The 15601-nt window shown below is 35.6% G+C and overlaps 1 protein-coding gene across 1 annotated transcript in view; it reads right to left on the reverse strand.

The window, feature by feature from the left end:
• Window positions 1-1825: 1825 nt before the first annotated feature.
• The window catches only part of mpp7b (MAGUK p55 scaffold protein 7b), a 72517-nt gene continuing 58741 nt past the window's right edge, over window positions 1826-15601 (reverse strand). The window contains exons 15-19 of the mRNA XM_051871100.1: window positions 13684-13764; window positions 8783-8876; window positions 5307-5415; window positions 4486-4629; window positions 1826-3066 (exon numbers count right to left, since the gene is read on the reverse strand). Coding sequence (XP_051727060.1) covers window positions 2887-3066; window positions 4486-4629; window positions 5307-5415; window positions 8783-8876; window positions 13684-13764 — 608 coding nt within the window. The 3' untranslated portion in view covers window positions 1826-2886. The remainder of the gene's footprint in view (window positions 3067-4485; window positions 4630-5306; window positions 5416-8782; window positions 8877-13683; window positions 13765-15601) is intronic.

Raw genomic sequence — 15601 nt, forward strand, 5'->3', positions numbered from 1 at the left:
GTAATCACAGGAGAACCAGAACAGGTGCGTGGAATCAGGAACTATGGAAACTAATTGACAAACAGGGAAACTTTTTCAAGTATTTATTTTAGTTTTAAACTCTGTGAAGAGCAGTCTGGCTCTGGTAATAATGCACAACATATAGGCTTGCAGTGACCATCAAATGATTCAAATCAGTAAGAATGCTGTCACATTACTATCTAAAGCTATATTGTACACTTGTGCCAACCAATTGAAAGAGGTAGGCAACAAAGAGATGATGATTATTTAAAATCACACCACTTAACACACATTTGCCTGATATGATATTCATGGTTAATATAATTTATGATATATGATTACTGTTAACAATCTTTTAAAATGGTTTAACATTTTTTTTTTAAAATAAAAAATGTAATTTTCTAGAAATTGAGAATGTAATTTTCTAGGAATCTAGATTCAGCTATGAATTATTCTTATTTGATAATGTTATGTCAACATTACAATTTATCACAGGCGTTGAAAATCATTATATGAAAATGTATCATGGTTCTTTTTTTAAGTAGTTTTTTTTTTTTTTTTTGTCCTCACCTCCACAGGTTACGTTAAAGGGATAGTTCACCCAAAAATGAAAATTATTCCATGATTTACTCACCCTCAAGCTAGTCTCGCATAGCCAGACCACAGATGGGACTGATGGCAGAAGGTCTGGACTTTCATTGGCCAAGGACCGCCCAAGAGGACGTTTGACTGACATGTAACGCAACCAATCACAGTTCGTTTTGTTCCTCGTCATGTTTAGGGGCCTGAAATGTAAAGTCGATGTCCCTACAATAACAGACCGGCATGCATCTAATAAATTATTAATTTAAGAACGTTGTGCAAGTTTACTGCAACAATGGAGCCGCAAACGTCACATACTTTTGAAAATCCAGCGTTTAGTTGATCCCGGTTAGCGCTCGTTGTCACAGTTGTAAACATGACGGCGTTCTTCTTCCACGAAGGGGGTTTGGTGCCATGGCATTTGTTTCTAGGCGGACCGTTAAAAAACATGACACGCACATCTCCCGGACATCCTGTAGAATTCAACCAACCAGATGACGACTACGAAACTCCTGAAGTGTTTCCAGTTAAGTGTGCCATATGCATCAGACGTTCAGCCAACCGTCCGTGGGCGTGACGTCTGAGGCTGAGACTACTCTCAAGCCATACTAGGTGTATAAGACTAACTTCTTTCAGACGAACACAATCGGAGATATATTTAAAAATATCCTTAGTTCTCCAAGGTTTATAATGGCTGTAAATGACTGCCCAAATTTTGAAGACAAAAAAAAAGAAAATGAATCCATACAACTCCAGGGGGTTAATAAATGCCTTCTGAAGAGAATCGATGCAATTGTGTAAGACAAATATCCTTATTTAAAACTTTATAAAGTAAAATAACGAACTTCCGGCGCAACAGCCATATGCATTCGATGTACGTCCAAAAAGCGTTAACTTCCGCAACATAGTACACAATGCCATGACATTCTACACTACGCCATGACGTACTACGCTATAACGTGTAGTTGTGTTCGTCTGAAAGATTGTGTTTGTCTGAAAGAAGATGGAGTGTTATGGAAGAGAGTGACAACTGCATTCTATAACCAAAGTGACTGCCTGAGATTTGCAGGAGTAAGACCCAAATTATATTAGCGAGTTTAGTTAACATGTGGTTAATGTGTACCATATGAACTGAACCACAATAGTTTCATATATGAAAGAAGGAGTGAAAGGCTCAAAGCAGCTGAAATACTGAATCCCTGAAATGCTGAATAGAATAAAGATGCAACACTTTGTCCTGATATTTACTATATTTACTAATCATTTACTAATTTACTATATTTACTAATCATAATTTGTCAGTTCTTTTAAAAAGATTCTGATATGCCATATACTGCATCTAAAATCTGCTTCTCCAATTCAAGCTTCCTTTCATTCCGGCTTCACTGGAAGGTAAAGGCAGGTATGTGTGGAAGTCTATCCCTCATGCTGACTAGGCAGCGATCCAAGGTAACCCCAGGAACTCTCCCGTTACTCTTTAATTCTACTTTAATATACTGAGTGCTGGTGAAAATAAACGTCCCCTTCCTCTTCTGGCTTCTGCAGAAACAACTAAGGTCATCTTGAGAAAATGTCTTCCTCTTAACTTCCATGTCAACTCACCTTTCCAAATGCAATGTTTGGGGAAAAAAAAAACAAAAAAAAACAGTTGTGGTGCTTTGGATTGATTCTTTCGAGGGGTTGACTCATGGATCACCTTGTATACCTGCAAACGTTAATGATCTTCAAGAACTCTAAGGCATTTAAATCACCGTAAAGCCCTGAGTTCATTGTCAGGAAAAATCTAAACTTGGATTGGAACTGTTTGTTACATAGAGCTACCTGGATGTGTTTCAGAGGTCTAATCTAGAGTTCAATCTTGTAGTCACAATTTATGAAAAAAAAAAAAAATCTGTAGTCCTATTCCACCTCACTTAAACCAAATTAAGAACACATCTTTTTAATGGAAAATCCCCGTCTGTAAGTGATTAATGTCAAAACATGAGCCACAACAGTGCACAAAGCAATATGTGTATAGAAATCATTTAGTAAAATAGCATAATGTATATCATTATGTAGGAATTAGGGGGAGATAAAAATTCTTTACAATTACTTGTTTCTCAACATAAACAAAACTGTTTCAACTTCAGTGCAATGTCATGAGTTTGGCAGTTATGAATGGAGCTGATTCATGACGGGCCAGCACACACTGCTTATAAGCGTATAATTACAATAATATGGTGTGCCTTTTTATATGCAGAAAATATCCAAAACAGTCAAAAGTTATCATGTGTCTAAGTGGTTCAGTGAACATGAATTGCTTTCTCAGACATGAGCCCATGTATTTGGGATCCAGTGAGTCTCTGTTTCTATCTTTGTGAGTTCGTCTCTCAGCTCAGTGAATGCCATGGCCAGATCGTCATTGATGATCACTTTCTCAAACAAGTGGCCATATTTATACTCCATGGCTTGGGCAGTGGTAATCATGTCCTGGAAGTCCTCCTCCTGCAAAAATGAATAAAAGGGACATCCATGAGGATCATATTACTGTATTTTAAATATAATAGTTAGTTACAGTCCTCAAATTTTATTGAGCTACTTTCCAAAAGTCCTGATGTTTATGTGGTGCATTCATGTCAGAATTATCGTAATTATGAGATGACAAGTTAGCGCTCTGAAAGATTGTGAATGCTTTTACAAGTCAGAATCTCATCTGATTAAAGGGATCAACAAAGCAAAATAATACAAATATAATGCTGATGCTTTTTATATCATCACCATGACTGACATTTGCAGATTGCATGCCAGAAGGCTTAGATTCCACAGCCTACAGATTGTACATTTAAGTGAGATACCAAGCTTTGGAGTGTTTCCCTTGTTTTGGTCAACCTAGTGAAAAGAATTCCTTAAGTTTAAGCTTAATTTATGTTCTCGTACATATATAGTCATCTTGAAGCATTTAGAAAAACAGCCATGAGAGTAAAGTTACTCATACAGTTCAGTGTATTTAAGTGGTCCTGTTAAATTCATTCAGGTCAACGGTCAGTGTGAGAAATGTTCTTCCTCAGCTATGATATTGCCCACTATTTTTAACAGTGAAAAGACATTTTTACACATCACCCAAAGCTGCAGATGGTCCGAAAGAAACCTATAAATGTCTTTCCATGCCTCAAAAGGTATTTCACTTTGCGGTTTATGAATTATAAAAATGATGTGACATTATATGTCACACGTAACTGGCTTGAATTAGAGTAAATAAAGTGTAGGAGACAGTAACGATGAGTTATTCCATTAAATCATGAACACAAGCAATATCCAAATGTGTCTTGTTAAGGTCAGTGCTCAGTGCAGTCATATAGGACACGTGTGTCCTCGGTTAATATGGAAAGATGAGCAACACATTTGCACCCAGAAGCTTGGTAGTTTGTAAAACAACATCCAGGTGTGAGAGAGATGACCCAAGTCTTTTATAAGACCCTGGGGTAGACTTAGGTGCTCATGCTCACAGCATGACACAGATGGGTCTCAGTGGGGTTACCAGCAAACCTTCTGCCCCAAGCCTAAAAAACCCTCAGACAGTTGGGAGCGTAAGAAGACAAACCTGTGTGTGCTCATGGGGCACACCTGCAGCCCACCCTGGAGAGATTTTTAAAAGGGGCCCTTGCCAAAGAGGTGCATTAAATGCCAGAGAAGCTAAGTACGGTCAAGACGATGGGTCAGGTCAGACCTTGTCCATCTCTGCTGTGTACTGAACTGCTGTAGGAAGGTCATGCATTGAGAATTCTCCCATTCCGTTTTTGATCCCACAAGTGTCTTTAACCTCTATGTACTTACTGTAACATAATCAGACAGCACAAAACTTCTGTATAACAACCATGATAAACAAACACTATAGAGATGACAAGAAACTATTATATCTCTTACCGTAAAGAATTTTGTGGCTGTTTGCTCATTCTGACTTGCCAGAACTTTTGCTTTTCTTCGGCTCAGTCTTAAGCGCTCTATTGATGGAGGCTTCACAAATACAATATAGGGTTTAAACTCGGAGGAATAAAGGGCTGCTATAGTCTGTTAGAGAATGGAGAACAAAACAGTGAAAAAATTACAGTGAGCTAAATGGCAACATAAGAGTCTTTCTATTAAAAAAATACAGATGATCAATCGTTGCCTAGTATGAATGTGTCCATGTTATGCAACTGTTTCATTTCAAACCATTTTCTATGGTATGGAACACTAGACACATTTCCAAAATCCTGCACAAGTCCTTTAGCATCACCCATGCATAAATTCAAATATGTGCCCACATAGTAGGTTCGTTAATACAGTGAGAATGTTTTCTATAAATGTTACAAGCTGATGAAAAATAATCAGACCACAGGAAATGTACCAACTGGAGTGAAGCTGACAGAAGCTCCCCATCCAGAATGACATAATTCCTGCCCTTGAGTCTATGTTCCAAAGTCAACAAATATGACATGTAATATAGGACTCCTTGGCTCTCGTTCACTCTGTTTATCCCTGTTTCTCTCTTTTCCTCTTTCGCTTATGCTTCTGGAGAGAGGCACAAATTGTGGTATTTGTACCATATATTGCATGTGTGGTTCTTTAATAATATGAAATAAAATCCATTAAAAAATATGTCCTGGAAGGGGCCACTGTTGTCGAAGACCCCTGTACGCAGATACCTGATCCAGTGCTTCTTGCCACTCACACACCCTGCCATTCATGAATGATCTTTTACTCACGTGAGGTTCCACATCCAACAGGCAGACCTTGCTCTCCGCCATGACCCTGCGCACCGAATCCAGACTCATACCATAGTAGTTCCCTTTATGTTCACCATACTCCAAAAATCTAGGTGAAACATGGGGAAATATGGGGAACATAGACATATTTATTATTTAAAGCCCTAATAATTTAAACTCCTTTACATGCCTGTTTTAAATAAAAAGTTATGAAAATATCTTATAAATAATATGATGATCATAAACCATTTGAAAATAAATGACAATTTGGAGCATTCAAACATAAATCTCCAGGTGATGTGTTCCAGTTTGCTGTTATACATTAGCGTGTTTTTTTTTTCTTAATTTCAAAAAGTCGTCGCCAACACATTCACAGTGCAGTATCATCCATTTGCTGTGCTGTTTGAAAGTGGTAAACACTTGACTACTATTAAATGTGTTTGTAGCAAAAGGGTGGATTAATGGTACATGTCACAAACTTTCATATGGCTGACAAATCGTGATTTAGTATTAAAGAAAATAACGCTATATAAAATGCTTTGGCTCTTGTCACAGGAACATCATCACATTCTTTCAGAGTAAACTGGAACATATTTCAGCAGATCATCCTTCTAGATTTTTTGGCACAGTATGTTTTATGTATGTTACACAAATGAAATGCCACCTGATCAAATATTTGAGGAATGGTTTCCAAAGAATGATCCAAAATGAAAATGCAATGCTTTTCATAAGTGTGCCATATTTGCATAGAAAATAAGACAGTAAATCATTTTGTGCCTCCTTTGTCATGTTTCTTTCCGAAAGTCAGCTGTAATTCTAATCTTACAAAGTAAATTAGAATAGGAAAGGAACATTTACCATTTATTTGTACATGCTGCTAGTTGTTTAACTCCTGAATCACTAAAGGAATTGTGCAAATCAAGTAACAACACAAATTCCCCATCTTGCAGGCCATAGTGCTCAGTTGTAGAGGATGTAGCAGACTACCATAATCTAGCATACTTTTCATTAAATTCTATTTACCATCTGCTTTTCATGGGTGGTAATAGTGTAATGTTAATTGCGCCGAGCCAATACAGTAATTTTGTGAAAAATCTATAATGAAACTAATAAAACAAAATAAAAGGAAGCATGTTTATATATAATGATTTATATATAATGATTTTCAGTATCTACTTAACATGGGTATAGAATTGTCAGTGAACAAGACTGGCTGTGTGTTGAAATACTGCATGCAGAAATAGCACAACTGTTTAGTAAATTCAACCCAGAACTTTTCTGAATTTTCGAATCATTTACTGGAAAACTTTAGAATACTGTTTCGTTGTTAATGAATAACTACACAGGAACAAATGAGTAACACAGTATTATACTATTAACTACTATTAACTAACATGAATTCAATAATTATTGAATTATTAAGTAATAGTGAGATGAGATAATTGAATGATTGAATGAGATAATTGAATGAGATAATTTACTATTAGCTAATCAATAACAACTATTTTTCATACTATTTTTCATTTTTGGTAACAGTCATTACCAGTGGGTTACCATTTTCACTTTAGTCATACTACATAGAACCATATATTTCTGTGAGGCACGTTAAATAAATAAAATTGTATAGGCCACATTTTTTCGGGCATTTAAGGTATGGCTGATGACTCAAAATGTTCCAGTAGTCTCTATGATTCTCTAGTGATTCAATGAGAATTGTGGACTTAAACTGCCTTCTGTTTTAAGTAAAAAAAAAAAAAAAAAAAAGAATACATCTAACGTGATGACCAGAGGGATAATGGAAAAATAGCCACAATACTAAGGTCCCAATTACTGCATTTAAAAACAAACTCATTTCCTGATGCTGTACTATTTCAGAAGATCTGTAATAGTGCCCCCTACTGTATAACAGTAAAAACATGTATTGCCGGAAAAACTCGTCAATGGCGGGGAGCGTTGTATCATAAATGATGGAAAATCTTGTAAATGGTGGGAAAAGAGATAAAATTACCTAAAGTTAGTAAATAATGTCCCACTTTATATTAGGTGTCTTTAACTACTATGTACTAACATTTCAATTAATAATTTAATACAATGCACTTATTGTGTACATATGTTTTTATATTGTACTTATAATTTTTTAAAAATACCTGCATATAATTACATCTGTAAATATTTAACTACTTCAATAATTAATTACTTAACTTTAATTACATCTATTATTAGTGTTGAGCATTCTCTTACCCTTTAAACCTACCCTTACCACTAAACCTGTGCCTAACTTTACCCGTATCCCACCTCAACAGAAGCAAACATGTTTTGCAATAAAACATGAACACAATAAGAACATTGTTTACTGTTTATGTAATAAAGGCACCTAATATAAAGTGTGACCGTAAATAGCTCTGTAAGGTAACTAATAAAATTTACTAACTATTAACAGCTTACCCAAATAATAAGTCTGATATTACCAACTGATTATGTAAGTGGTTAAATGTTAACATGGTAGTTAAAATGTTAATTTTATTATCAATTTATTATTATTATTAATTATAAAACTGTATATAGTTTCTTAGTTTTCTAGGAGGTCTGAAAAAGATTGTAGTTACTGATTAGTCAACTACTGCATTCAACTGAGTGTTATTACTTAGTAATTACTAGGTAATGAGATTTTCTTGTTAGTTATTAGTAGTTACTTGAATGTTAAAACTGCATTACTCATTTGTTCTTTTGTAGTAATTTATTAATGACGGAACAGCATTCTAAAGTGTTACCCATTTGCCTAGTAGATGGTTTCTACTGAAGTAGAGGTTCCTACTGCTAAGTTCTGGTAGTAACTTTGGGCTTTAGCCTTTGGCTTCAAGGCATTTGTATGGTAATCAAAGATGATGGTAATTCGGTGGAGTGATGCAAAAAGCAGTCCGCTTTTCCTCTCTCTAGTGCGCCTCTCTGGAAAGTTGGGCTGTCTGCTCTCCGTCATTCCTGTCTCACTTGCTTCTTTCCCTATGTCCAACTAACAAGACAAAAAGTCATTTCAAACCACAGAGGGCTCTTAAAATATCCCCCTACTTTAATATAATGTGACACTGTTCACGGACACATGCTTTTGAGATTTCCTCTCATTTTTGAGTGAAAATTTGAGAAAAAGAGTATTTCCTGTCAATGGTTGTGATCTGCATTTTAAGCTTTAACAAGGATTAAATGTGTGATTTAAATTCCAGGAGCATCTTTAAAGAAAGGAATAATGGAGTTTGCTTCTTTTAAATCCACTTTTTAGATAAAAGTTAAAGTAGTAGATTACTAGAAGTATTATTTGATTTTAAAATCTGTATTTAAATCTGCATTATTCATGACTATAATCTTCTATAATTGCCCACTAAACAAAAGAGGTTTAGCATTGTAAAACAGCACAGCCCAAAACTAGCCTCTAGAATAAACTACAACATGGGCTGGGTACCATTCAGGAGTGTTTAGCTTACTTGTGGTTGAGGATATCTTTTTCAAAAGTGTGTTTGGAGACAAAATGGTACTCCACCCCTTCTCTTTCTTGCTTTTTCCGCTCCCGAGTGGTATCTGTTGAAATTTAAAAAGTCTGGAAATAATCAAGTGTCTTAATGCAATCTAAATCAAATTAAACCAACCAGCTAACAGGAACTTAAGACTTGTTTTCTATTGAGATTGACTTTTTGCGGATCCCAGAGACCCTGATATGCATGTAAAAATAATAGTAATATTGAAATGAACATCTGATTTTTCCTTAAAAATCATTTAATAGCTTTCTCTGACCTTAAAACCAACTGGTCAGATATCATTATTGGTTTATCCATCTGGTTTACCAAAAAGTAAAAAACAAAAAAGTAAAACAAATGTGACTGGTATAACATTATTTCTGTTTAGTGTCCATTTGATCCCAGAAAAGAAAAGTGGAAAATGCAATAAAATATACAATATCATAGCAAGCTGTGTAGTGTGTAGTTCATTACATTTATTCATATTTTATATATAGTGTGTCTGAGACCCCAAACATAAGCAATATAATATTTTTCATAATAGACGATTAAAGCATCTTATCAAGTAAATCTCATAAAATTAGGAAAAGACACCTTCATGCTGATACTTCAACGTCAAGTAAATTGTAAAGAGTACATGTTATGGAAATAATATAAAAGAATATACTTAAGTGTGAACTGTATGTTATGTTTTTTGACACCTAATTCCATGTTATTTATAATTAAATGAAAACGTTTTATAGTTTATATTAAATGAAATTGGTTTGACCCATTATTAAATTACATATAAAGATGTACTTAAATACATCTCTTTTGTAATTTCATAATTATTTCTATTGCCTTCAAAATATGGTTAAAATGTACTGTAAAATGTACTGACAAGTATTTATGGTAAACTAAAATATACATTAATGTCATATCTATTGAAACTTGTATGTCATAAATTTACATATATTTGTAATGATGCAGATGCAATTTAGTGCATTTAAAATACATTATTTAAATGTTAATAACACCCTACAGTTAAAATTCTAATCAAGTACTTTACATGTGTTTTAGTATGTTAGTCATTAGACAACGCAGAACATAAGCAAAAGATTATTAAAACAATAATTTAAAATGTACTTTAAAAGAAAAGCCTTTGATTTTACATTATTACAAAGTGCACTTTTTAAGTGTACTTACAATATGTTTGTTAAGAAACAGTGATGAAAGTGTACTCTCTTTAAGTACAGTTTTTAGATATAAAACATGTACACTTTTAAGTTTAGAAGTACACTGCAAGTGCACATTTAGTACAATTAATCACACTTTCTTTTTCGCACGGGAGGCAGAACTGTCTCTGGTAGCATGTGTCCAAAACTGAGCAGGGGTTAGGTAGTAAGACCCTTATTAAACTAGACTGAGTCACTCAGAAAATATGCTCAGAGGTGAGCTTAACAAGGCCTGAGGAGCTCGCCACACACCTTAACTCTAATTGTCCACACGTTCTCTGCATATTCCAAAATAAACAATAAACTTTAACTGCCACTGGGGGGGCAGAAAGTCAGGCAATGGGATTTGTGTGTGTGAGCGCACGTCATCAATGCAAATCAAACTAAAATTTTCTGTTTATGAAGCCCATCAACAAAACACTGTTCCCAGTCATGAAAAAAAGCAAATACAAGCCCATTTCAGTGAGTCAGCTTTGAAGTAAATGCTTCATATGGACATTTAGAGCCAGCAGGAGTCTGTTACAAACCTTTTATTCCACTGAACTTGAGACAATGCGATAGCAGCTGTTGTGGTTGTCATTAGCTGTGGCAGTCATATACGGCTAAAAGTTGCTGCCACCATCTTAGCAATCAATTTTAGGACTCACTACTTAAACGCCATAAATCAAATAAATGTATATGTCAGACAAAGTTAGACCCTAACCCTGTTTTGCTACAGTTTGGAAGCTTGGAACACAGTCAGAAATATGGAAAGTTGCTAGTTTGAGCTTCCAGCAGGGAGAAACAGGCATAACAAGCGCCAACCTAAGGCAGAAAGATGGCCTTTTTCCAGAATAAGGAGAAAAAGTCACACCGCTTCCTCCATCAATGCATCGACAGTCTAGCTGTTAGTGGCTGTGATTATCCTGTTCTTTCATCACTCTATCGCCCAATGTCCACATCACTCTTGGACACCCAGAGTGGCAGTGAAAAGCTGGTTCTGTTCTCTTCTCCACTCTGGCAGTCTAGTAAGCTTTAGGCCTCAGTGTGGAAAAATTTGATGGTCTGCCTACAAATTATTCATGAACATTTACAAGAGTGTGCAATCAAGGTAATAGTTTTACTTTTAAGAAATATGGCTGTGTATGATTCTTGTTTGTCTGTTTGCTTGCTTGGAGGCAGAGTTGGAGAGTACTAACTAAAGCTGTTGTATGTACCATTCAGTGGTTCATATGTACTGTACCATTAGGAAGCCAATTTACTTCATTTTCTTGTAAATAAAAGATTCACCTATGAAATAAACAATTGATGCATTCATATGAGTACCTGCACCCGAGACTAGCTGTAGTTCAGTTGCAAAGGAACTGTGGTGCAGTTTGCAGGAATGTGAACTCGGGTCCGTGCTTGTTCAGGAAGTAAAGTAACATCCGCATGAGAAAGTGTTGATGATTTGGATGATTTTGGTGATGACCTTGGATATAAGCAAGAGTGAGCATGCACTGTAATCGTGCATATAGTGAATGCAATCAGAACAGCAACTGAATGGCTCACAATCAGCTGCCTCCTCAAAAGAGTCCATTTGCAAGTAGCAGAAAGTCCTGGTCAGTGTTGGGGAAAGTTACTTTTAAAAGTAATGCATTACAGTATTACTGCCTAAAAAAGTAAATATTTACATTACTTAGTTTTTATGAAAAGTAATGCGTTACATTACTTTTGCGTTACTTTTTCTCACCTTTTTTTAATAACAACAAAAATTCTTCTATTTTTGGCAAATGTTAAGGCCTTTTCACACCAGAAGTGAAATAAATAAGCCTCAGGCTGAAGGAAATGCATATTTATGCCTGTACAGCAGAAGGCGCAGCTCAAACAAACCTTTCAGTTATGCTGCCATTCTGGATTAAAGAAGAAAAGGATACAGGAGAAGGAAGTGCAACACTCTTATTTCTAATCTAATCTAAAGTAATTTTATTATTGTATGGTTGAATTAGATAATTAAAGGTCAGCAGCAAAGACATTGGTTAATAAATTGAGTTTAAATACATAAAGTATATTTGTGTAATTTAATAGTTAATTATTACAGGTTTGCATAAAATTCTGAGATTGCATTTCACTGTTTTTATTCATTTTGAGGAATAATTAATGTTTTCATGCAAGTGAAATGAGTAAATGCGTGTTCACATTTAGTCTACCATAACCACCGTGCTTACACAGCCCACACAACACCTCTGCACTTTATTTATTTTGTTGTAAATTGAAAAAGTAATGCGTTACATTATTAGTTACTTGAAAAAGTAATCTGATTACGTAACTCAAGTTACTTGTAATGCATTACCCCCAGCACTGGTCCTGGTACAATTGCACTCAGAATCAAACCACAGCAAACGAGCCCAATGTGAAAACTCCCTAAAGCCAAGTCAGTTCACTTGGCAGCCATCAGAACGGACAGGTATGTAGACAACTGAGGGTGCTTGCACACTAGTACTTTTACACAGCAGAATAAACGATAATCTCTTTTGAGGAGACAGCTGATTGTGAACTATTCGTTTGCTGCTCTGACTGCACACACTGTACATTCCTGGGACAGTTTTCACATTGAAAATTTTTCCATGATTCCATGCTTTGTTTCAAACTAAAATGCCATTGTGAAAGCCTTCTAAAAAGGTAGTCTGAGGTACGGTTTATGTATACTCTAGTAGTGTTCGCTGCAGATGTGAACGAAATCTTACTAAATTGTGGAAGTGAACCTTTGACGACGTATGATTTTGTCAAATTGTGTACTTTCATGACAAGTGAGACTGAAGCACTGCAGGCAAAGAGATCATTGTATATCTCATTTCTGCTTTCCTTCAGCAGAAATGGACCCCCGCGTTCTTTGGAACCTTTGCAGTACATCTGGGGCAATTGGACGCAAATGCTGTTCTGTGTTGGTGCTTTGCAAACAATACCAAATTTTCTAAATTTAAAGTACAAAACTTAGGGGAGCAACAGTAGTTCTGTCCCAAATGGCACACTTCATATGCACTTATGCACATATGCACTTATTCATATGTCCCATTTGTCATTTTAGGATTCAGAAAGATGTTCGCTAGTTCCACCTTTGTGGATATGTGCCCTCGATGTGCACTTTTGCTGGGCCCACACTGGTGCAAGCTCTACAGCAGACTTCTTCTTGACAGTCAAAGCAGTGTTACGTCACAAATGAGCAGACTCAGACTGCAAGTGCCAATTGGGACAGGGGGTGTATCCATTTTGTGGTCTTTCTCCAGGGGTTAATAGCTGCCACTTGATGACAATGACCTCCAAAACTAATATGTTTCCTATCAGCATTAAAATCTAACAACAATGACATCATAAATGTGCTTCTTTAGTACAAATTAAACTAACAACTGCAATTTTCAGGCTGGTCAAGCTAATGCCAATGCAGCTAATGCAGCTATTCCCAGCTATTCTATGAGTGGTCCATCTCATCCTCTTCATAATGTTTCTGCTGTTGTTTAAGTATTTTAAATAATGAGTAGCTTGTAGTTTGGCTGGTAACAGTTTCCCCAAAACTGTTTTAAGGTGTGAACTACACTTCAAGCAACTCTAAAGAGATTTACACACATGGGTCTTATTGGTTGTTTGAAACGGATAAATACTATCAGGTTGATTTATTGCACAAATGTTATATGAACTCACGTGGCACAGTTACACTGAAGTGTTCTGGGTCAGAGAGTAGAAGTCTTCTCTTCAACTCGGTCACACCAACCCCTATAGGCCCTGTACAACACATATACACACACCAGCAGTTTATCACTAATTAATTAATCAACACTAAGAAAGCAATAAAGCAGCAGTCAGCATTCACTAAATAATAATTCATTCAATATAAACACAAGCTTATCTGAATCACCAGTATACATTTTCATCACACTTTAGCACTTATGATCCCTGTTCAAATATGTTCTCTTTTATCTTGCCCCCAATATAAAAGACTGCAGACTTGGCTGGTTGAGAGGTACATGAACAGCCTCAGTGAAGTCCTTGTTTGTAGGCGGACATGTACTGTATTTAAAGTCTTCATGGACTGTCTGGGCCATGAAGTGGCCCATTATTCCGGCAGGCATCTGCTGTTTCCATCACTGGGACACAAGTATGAGGATGATGGGGTAATGCTGTATTGATTTCAGGCTGTGGCTCCCGCCACTCGCAGACTTTCCAAAACACAGATCCAGTCTCTGCTCTGGCCTGAGCATCCCCAGAAGGTAAAGCCATATTACTGTAGTGAAAATGAAGAATTTGTCTGGTGCCCATTCAAGAGAGACTAAAAGCCAATGTCTGCCAGCCACAAACAGACAGGATGGTCCCTGTGGGTGCATCTCAAGAAATCAAAGTATGTATGCTATCGCTACACTGGCTGCAACTAGCCTTCTCGATGTGATTCAGGAGTGAAATTCCTGCCATTCTGATAATGCATTAAATGCCTTTGGCCAATTCAGTTCACGTTCGGCCCAGTATTGCTTTTCACAGCAAACGACTTTCACAGAGCAACAGGAAAGAACAGAATCGCATTGAAGTTAAATATGAAAATATTAAATCATCTTGTTTGACCTCACGCAAGCTTTCTGCCTGCCCTCATAGTCATCATCCACCAGTGCTCATCTTGCAAACAAACCTGTGGGTTGATGGTCTTCGAAATATTTGCAAGCTATGTCTGTGGCAAGTTGAACAAACACATTAAGGAAGATCCAGTATATTTTCACTCCAGGATGTCTTTTAAGTTATAGTTCTATACGGCATTCCTAGGCAAGCAGCGATCATAGAGTTAGTCAAATTAGACGTTAACGTTCTGTATCCATGGCCAACATAAACTCATGAGAATGACATACATTACAAGTGAAACTAGTAATTTGTGCAACAACCTGCTCATTAGAGATGAGAAAACGGCTTTGGTGGGCTCAAACTATTGTGGACATCTTGTTTGTCTCATATGCAAAATAACAAATGACATATTAGAGAGTTCATGATAAGGAACTGGACATGTAGTTTAGAAATAAATGTTTGTAGACACATTTTTTTTTTTTTTTTATGTAAAATGATATTTTTATATCATGAATTATTAATTTATAAATATCAAAGTTTTTTAGGAGGGAGTCACATCACATGTTATTTACAACCTGAACTAACCTTGCTTTTTCATAAAAAAAGTCAAATTATCTAATATTTTAATTACTGACCTTGACATGATGTCATGAGGGTCTGCACCACATGACTTGGATTTGTTGTACAAAAGGTTTATGAAAAATAAAATAAAATAAAATAAAATAAAATAAAATAAAATAAAATAAAATAAAATAAAATAAAATAAAATAAAATCAGGATAGTTACATTATCCTGACATTTAATGCCTCAAAAACTATATCAAAATGCATATTAAAAAAATTAATTAAAAACATGCTCATAATAAAATAGATATGTAATCGTATGTACTTATAAATTACAAATTTGTTATTTTGACTGTATGAATTCTAATGTATTTTTCAATAAATTAATATATAGAGCAAAAATATTAATATATAAAAAAAAATATATGATTAGAGTAAATATTAGTAAATGA

Source organism: Ctenopharyngodon idella, chromosome 2, assembly GCF_019924925.1.
Source record: "Ctenopharyngodon idella isolate HZGC_01 chromosome 2, HZGC01, whole genome shotgun sequence".
NCBI lineage: Eukaryota > Metazoa > Chordata > Actinopteri > Cypriniformes > Xenocyprididae > Ctenopharyngodon > Ctenopharyngodon idella.